Genomic DNA, 7,499 nt, shown 5'->3' with positions numbered 1-7,499 from the left:
TTATACACATGTTAGTGGTAAAGATCACATTAATGTCTTATTCTAAGTATTCATGTTTTTCATTAACTAATTATATATGTGTAGATTAACTCACTCTAATTTAACTAACATAAAGTATGCACTTTTAATTAAGAAGTTGGAAGTATGAATCTCTATCTCACATTCTTGAACTCCAAAGAAAAAATTATATACATATAATGTATACATCTAAATTTACTCATTACATTAACAAGTGTGAAATCCCACTAATTTATGTCCCATTAAATAAACTACTCCAAAATCATATTTTTCAACTTTGCAAATAATTTTTTTTTTTTTAAAAAACATATTTTTCAACTATTTTTAATTTATTGGAGGTAGAGATACTTGCCGGATTAATAAATATTAAAATTAAATTACACATTTAATCTCACATTTAATCTCTAAACTTTCATATTTATGTCTGATAAGTCTACAAAATTTTAATACTATGCCTAATAAATTTTGAAACATTATAAACATCAAATAGATTCTTGAATTTTCAATTTTTTTTGTCTAATAAGTCCTAAAACCTTCAACTGATTTTAAAAATAACGAATCTATTTTACATAAAATTAAACTTATATCTAATAATATATTAAATTTTAAATTGTGTGTTCAATAAATAAGTATGTGAATTTCAAAGCATGTTGAATAGTCAAGGACCAATTAGACATAAAGTTGAAAGTTCAAGAACTAATTAAATACAAAATTAAAGTTTAAGAATTTATTAGACAATTTTTAAGGGATATTATTTTGAATGATAAAACTGCTAAAAATATTTACAACTAATAGCAAAATATCACAATCTATTTATGATAAATCGCGATGGGCAGCGATAGACTACTATGATACATATAGTAGTCTATCACTATCTATGCGATCTATCACAGATAGACTGCTATATTTTACCATTATTTGAATACTTTGGTTTATTTTCCTATATTTGAAAACAACTTAATTTTTAAAGTACGAATTTGTTAGACAAAAAATTAAATGTTCAATGACCTAAAAACTTTTTAAAGTTTAAGGAATAATTAAATACGAAAATTCAATGATCAATATGGAACAAACTTGAAAGTTAAGACTAAAATAGACATTTTGAAAGTTCATGGACCAAGAATAGAATAAACTCAAAAATTAGAGGGACTAAAATGAGATTTAAACTAATAAATATTTATATAAAAAAATTGAAGTCATATGATAGTAAATTAAGGATTTATATAGATTTGGATTCTACTTAAATGATCCAAATTCTCATTTAGTGGTAGATTTAAGTCTCTACCCTCGTAATGATGAAAAAGTTGCCTTAGATAAGTTAGATATGGAGATTTCAAATAAATTTGATTTCTTATAATATGATTAACAGAAAAAATGATAAAAGCTAAAAATAGTTTTTAGACCAAATTTAGTAATTAAAACATAATATTTGGACAAATATTAAGAAAAATTATAAACCAAAACAAAACAAGTAATAAAATTTCAAGACCTAAAATATGACTTAAATAAATAAATCTCAGCATATTTAAGAAATATGCATGACAAAAATAGAATGGATAATCTGGAAAAATACTCACACCACACATCTTCAACTTTCAAGCATAACATTATTATTATTATTATTTATTGAAAGAAGCATAACATTAATTTTAGTAAACAAGGTCTTTTGCTAATGCAAACTTCAAATCTTAGGCAATTTCCCTTCTCATGGGTAAACAAGGTCTCTGCATAACAAGGTCTTTGGTGACCATTTTATTTATTTATTTTAAAAATTAAGCCTATATCATATACATTTCTTACCATGATTTACATCTTTTTAAGTATAATAATTGAATTCTCAATCAAATTTTAAAACAAAAACAAATTTTTGAAAGCTGTTTTTTTTTTTTTTTTGTTCTCAAATTTGGCTTGGTTTTTTAAATCATTGGTGAAAAGTAGATAACAAAAAAATAAATTTGGAGATGGAAGTAGTGTCCATAGACTTAATTTTTAAAAACAAAATGGTTATCAAACGGGACATAAAGGAACCAACTTCTGTTTCTTCTGAAGAACAAATATTTCAACAGTAAACAGCTTATTTTGATCAGAAACCATATGAAAATAAAGAAGAATTCAATCTGTACTTAAAGAAGCTACAAATTCTCTCCTAGTGTGCTGTTAAATGTTACAAGTTCATGCAATGACGGATTGCGAAAATTATTTACACGCTACACGAACAACTTGTTTACCTAAGTTATCTCCAGAAAAAAGTCCTACAAAGGCAGCTGGAGCATTTTCTAACCCTTCTTTTAGATCTTCAATATAAACAATCTTTCCTTGCTTGTAGTAGTTACTAACCTCTTCGTAGAAACGCGGAAACAAGTGAAGGTAGTCGCTCTGTAGAAATCCCTTCATATTGACACGTTTCGGTATGAGATTCCACAGATTGCTGATTCCTTTTGGATTAGAAATGCTGTTCTGAGATATCACTCCACAGACAGCAATTCTACCATGAACCCTCATGTTGCAAAGTGCAGCATCAAGCATATCCCCACCAACATTGTCAAAATATATATCTATGCCTTTTGGAAAGTACCTGCAAATGAGATATGAGTTTTGTGTAAAGTCCTAAAGGCTTGAGATGATTGGAACTGGCCTTTGAAATGTACAAAATCTTTCTAGGAATTATCAGGCGGATCATAAGCATAATACAAAGAGGGAAGTCCTGCATGTTCCAGTTATTAGGAAAAGCAAGAAGTTACGTCTACGAGATAACGATCTTTCTCGTAGAAGTCACAAAAAACAACCAAGTTTGAGCTAATTACAAAGGAAGAATCGCACACAAAAGAAGAGTTCGACACTGTTCATCAGCAACAAAACAGCTATGATACTTAAAGGCCCCATTTGATAATCCACTTAGGTTCCATTTGGTAATCATTATGTTTTTTATTTTGAAAATTAAGAATATTTTCTCTCATTTTCTTTCAATGATTTGCATCATTCTTAAGTACAAGAGTTGAATTCTTAGCCAAATTTCAAAAACAAAAACAAATTTTTAAAAAACTACATTTTTTTAGTTTTCAATATTTGGTTTGGTTTTTGAAAATATTGAAAAATATAGATAACAAAACAAGGAATGTGGAAGAAGTATTTATAAGCCTAATTTTCAGAAACATAAAAACAAAAAACCCAAATGGTTATTAGAGAGAGCATTAGTTTTAGGTTTTTGGTTTTTAAAAGTTAAGCTTACAAACATTATTTCCACCTATTGATTTCTTAGTTTTATTGTCTAACTTTTTAGGAGTGTTTTAAAAATCTAAGCCAAGTTTTATAAATTAAAAAAGTAGGTTTTTAACAACTTGTAAGTTTTTGTTTTTGGAATTTAAGAATTCAAATGTTTACTTAGAAAAGATGAAAACTATGGTCAGGAAACTGTGAGAAAACAAGAACCAAAAATAAAAAATCAAATGGTCATCTAAGAAGGCTTAAATAAGTCTAACATTTCATGTCATTCCATTTCCTGTAATTAACCAGTGTAGTGTGCTCAATAGTTTTTTTTTTGGTGCCTTTTTCTAATGCAGAGTAAAGAGGTAACTAACAAATATATTTCAAATTGAAAGGAAATGCCTTTTTCTAATGCACACACAAATCTTAATAATATTTCTGAGGGTTTATCAAATTTATATCCTCATAAAACTCAATGCTAACCTTTTCAAAGCTGCATTCAAATCTGATTCTTCTTTATAGTTGAAAGCTTCATCAAATCCAAGTTTGCTCTTCAGAATATCAACCTGAGATGATCAGTGCAATAATCAGGGATGATTATCCCATATTTAAATACTTCATCTAAAATCCTCTCAGAAATATTATTAAGATTTGTGTGTGCATATCTATCATTAGCTTGAAATTTTTGGTTATAAATAGAGTATGTTGGAGGTGTTGTATTAAGGTAGATTTTAAAATTGGGAAGAACATAGCCTTCTCAGAATGCATAATAACCTCATAATTTTCAGCTCCGAGTATTCATGGGGAAATAGCAGCGATCTGATTATGATATTAAAGGGGGTATATGAAAAACCGAACTTTTATAAAGCAAATAAAGGATATTCGATCGGGCAACAAAAGAATCTGCCCAAACCAAGAAGAGCCAAGAAAAGAATTGAGGATTGAAGATCAAGAAAAACAGGACCAAAAATAAATTGCAGTATCAGAGAAAACTACAAGGATACTAAGCATTCAAGCTGCTTAGAACTCTCCCAAAACCATTCTTCAAAATCTGCAGTACTAAATTCCTTCAACCTACTCTATTAATTTGCCATTCTATTAAGAAACTCTAGAGCTATTGATCGATGTGCTTTTTTAATATCCTAATATTTCCCTACTAATCTTCCTAACAATATATTTTGTCTTGAGTTCTTAAAATGAAAAATGTTGATTCAAAATGCTCCTCGTGGCCACGGGGAATCAAAGAAAGATTACCTTTTGCTTTGTTCCAGCACTTCCTACAACATAACAACCATGCAATTTAGCGAGTTGGCCAACGAGTTGACCAACTGCTCCGGACGCTGCAGAGACAAATACATAATCACCTTTCTTTGGGGAGCAAACCTCAAAGAATCCAGCATAAGCAGTAAAGCCAGGCATGCCTGCGTAAATATCCATAGTTTCAAGACCATTTTAAACAAAGTGCAAAGGAAAACTTTTGGAAGAATGAAAAGAGTCATGTTGGATTATCCAGTCTTCCATCTGAGACCAACAAAGCTATACATGGCTACACGCAGATACGCCTTTCAAGTGCTTAATCCAAAATTAGTATGTTGTTGCCCCATATATTTTAATATGGTCGACTTTAAGACCTCAAACTTAGTAAGAAACGACTACATTGCATAATTAAATTGTGGGCATAATGATAGTTTTTGTATGTAAAAGTCAGTCTAAGAAATTATAGGTGAGAAATAAAGGCACAGAACAAATGCATTTTAGATTCATCCTGATAATCCATCTCACAAGTATTCCCTTTCATACAAGATTTGAGAACATGACTTTCATAACTTTTACACGAGTCTTGTAAAGTAAGAATTAGCCACTCTAAGCAATATGTCTATTAGAATACTTTGAATTTCTTATCTGATGCTCCAAACGACCAAGCATGGGGGCTTAAGGTTTGAAGGAGTGTGCTATATAAACTCTTTAACTCTATTGGTGCCTCCAAACCTGTAATATGATTTTTCTCTCTAATGATAAATTGCTCCCTGCCTCTGTTCGTGGATGTAGCTAACACACTGATAATGAACCATGTAAATCTCTATGTCCAATTCCCTTACGTTTACTTTACACGCTTTCTTTACTTGTCGGTTTTTTAACAATGTCAATAAAAATAATCAATGCAGTTTAAACACCTGGGGGGCAAAGGGGTTATATTGGTATTTTCAGTTTTGGATAGCAAAGGAAAAAGATAATTATTTATTTCCAGTGTGGTGAGCTTTATAAACTGAGGAAGAGAACATACCAAGGAGGCCAACATGGAAAGAGAGTGGGAGATCGTCTGGTTCAATTTTTCTCAGTTGAATACCATCTTTATTAATTAAGCTGTAATCCTCCCAACGTGTAAAGCCTGAAATGATGTCGCCAGGCTTGAAATTGGAGTCATCAGAGTCCACAACTTCAGCAACCCCAAAACCTTCAATTGGCTTCACAAGATATAATAACGTGAAGAAACATTTCACCAAAACAATACATACACTATAAACTGTCTCCTAGCAACAAAATGTGGTAAGAAAAAGAAATGAAAACCGAACGTCATTATCAAACTTAGTTTCCTTCTACAAAAGGGTGGCAAGGCTAGAGTTGAATAAAGATTAACCTACTCAAAACGAATAACAAAAGGACTCCTCGAAATTGAAAACGAGACTCAAATTTGTTAGAATTTCTTTGTTTCTTCCATACTATAGCTATTCTAAGGGTTAAATCATTAATTCCTGGTGTGAAGTTTATCTGTACTACTCTTCATCGTCCCAATGAATGCCTACCTATGGATATAAAAGTTTCAATCACTTCACAACCATTATCTTCTCCATCGAAATCCGAGATGAACGAAATTAAATTATTCCATTTCAGCATAACATGGTACCAATTTGATTGAGTGTAGTGAGTACACAAAGTATACACTCAATTTAGAACTATGGCTAAAAGAACCAAAAATGCTCTCACTAATACAAACTTAACAACAAAGAGTATTTGAGAGATTAATAAATTTCTATTTCATTTCACTTTCTTGCCCTGCTTTCTTACCTGCTTTCTTACCCTGCTTTCTTACCCTGCTTACAAATGATCAAAACTAAATTAAACCCGAAGTAATCCATTCGATCAACACTAACCATAGAATCAACAAACACATGAATGCATCCAGTAAATTACGGTGCAGATGATTAACTATCCAAAATCAAATCTAGATCAATATTTCTTAGAGAAAGCAACTCAAATAACATGCATTACAGCCCTCCAACACGGAAAAGTGGGGAAAAAAAAACAACCCAGAAATCAAACCGCGTCATCTGGTAAGAATAAGAAGCAAGAATCATATACTACTTACAGAGAAAACCAATGCAAGAAAACAAGGAAATTAATCACATAAAAGAACAATACCTGGCCAGGAACAAAAGGGCGAATGTAGGAATCGTGGTAATCGCGCATACGGCCTCGCATATAAGGATCGCAAGAAAGGAAGAGATTCTTGACAAGAAAACCTCCGGAACCTTTGGGAACTTCGAGCTTAAGCTTCCCAACTTTGAGTTCGAAGTCCGCCAGTTGTGGAACTCCGTCAATGTAGCCTTTGAATATCACTTGTTTGTTCTCTACTTCCGCCATTGCTGCGAAATCGAAGGAAGAATTTGATTGCTGATATGATCAAGTGAAGAAAGAGAGGGAAATCCTCAGGAATTTTGTTCGCAATGGAGCGGTTGATCTTTTCTTGTACAAAAATTGCCGGAACTCTCACCGTTGTTATTAACGATTAGTAAGAAATTTGAGTAAGCAAATAATTATTAGCCGTTGACTTCTCAACAACATCTTAATTTGGTTTTTTTTAAAATAATGTTTTTTAATAAATAATGACAAAAATAGGGTTGGGAAAGTATTTTCAAAAGTAGGTGTTTTGGGAAAGTATTAACAAAATTAAGGTAGTGGAATTGTGTACCCGGTACACGATTTCCATGTGGCATACTCGTGTACCCGGTACACGAGTAGCATTTAATCCAGTCAGTTGAAACTGACTGGTTGACTGATCAAGCGAACTCGGGTACCCAATACACAATTCGCTTATAATTTTTTTTCTTTTTTTTTTTAAAGTTAATTATTAAACTTAACTTAATTCATTCATTATTGTTTATAATTATTTTTTTTAATTGTTAAACTTAATTCTTTCATTATTAAACTTAATTATATATTTAATCTACAATAAAAACATCTTGCACTCATATTAAAAAAATAACATGATATTAAAG

The 7,499-nt window shown here is 31.0% G+C and overlaps 1 protein-coding gene across 1 annotated transcript; it reads right to left on the bottom strand.

Annotated features, from left to right (window-relative positions):
- Positions 1-2,095: 2,095 nt before the first annotated feature.
- On the bottom strand, positions 2,096-7,023 carry LOC120079309 (2-alkenal reductase (NADP(+)-dependent)). Its single transcript, XM_039033462.1, has 5 exons — positions 6,643-7,023; positions 5,507-5,687; positions 4,477-4,643; positions 3,706-3,788; positions 2,096-2,593 (listed from the first exon to the last, which is right to left on the bottom strand). Exons 1-5 carry the CDS (start codon positions 6,862-6,864, stop codon positions 2,215-2,217), a joined length of 1,032 nt encoding a protein of 343 aa, XP_038889390.1. The 5' UTR covers positions 6,865-7,023; the 3' UTR covers positions 2,096-2,214.
- Between the last annotated feature and the right edge of the window lie 476 nt (positions 7,024-7,499).

Source organism: Benincasa hispida, chromosome 6 (genome assembly GCF_009727055.1).
Source record: "Benincasa hispida cultivar B227 chromosome 6, ASM972705v1, whole genome shotgun sequence".
NCBI lineage: Eukaryota > Viridiplantae > Streptophyta > Magnoliopsida > Cucurbitales > Cucurbitaceae > Benincasa > Benincasa hispida.
The sequence above is the reverse complement of the archived record's forward strand: the minus strand, read 5'-3'. Positions and strand labels throughout refer to the sequence as shown.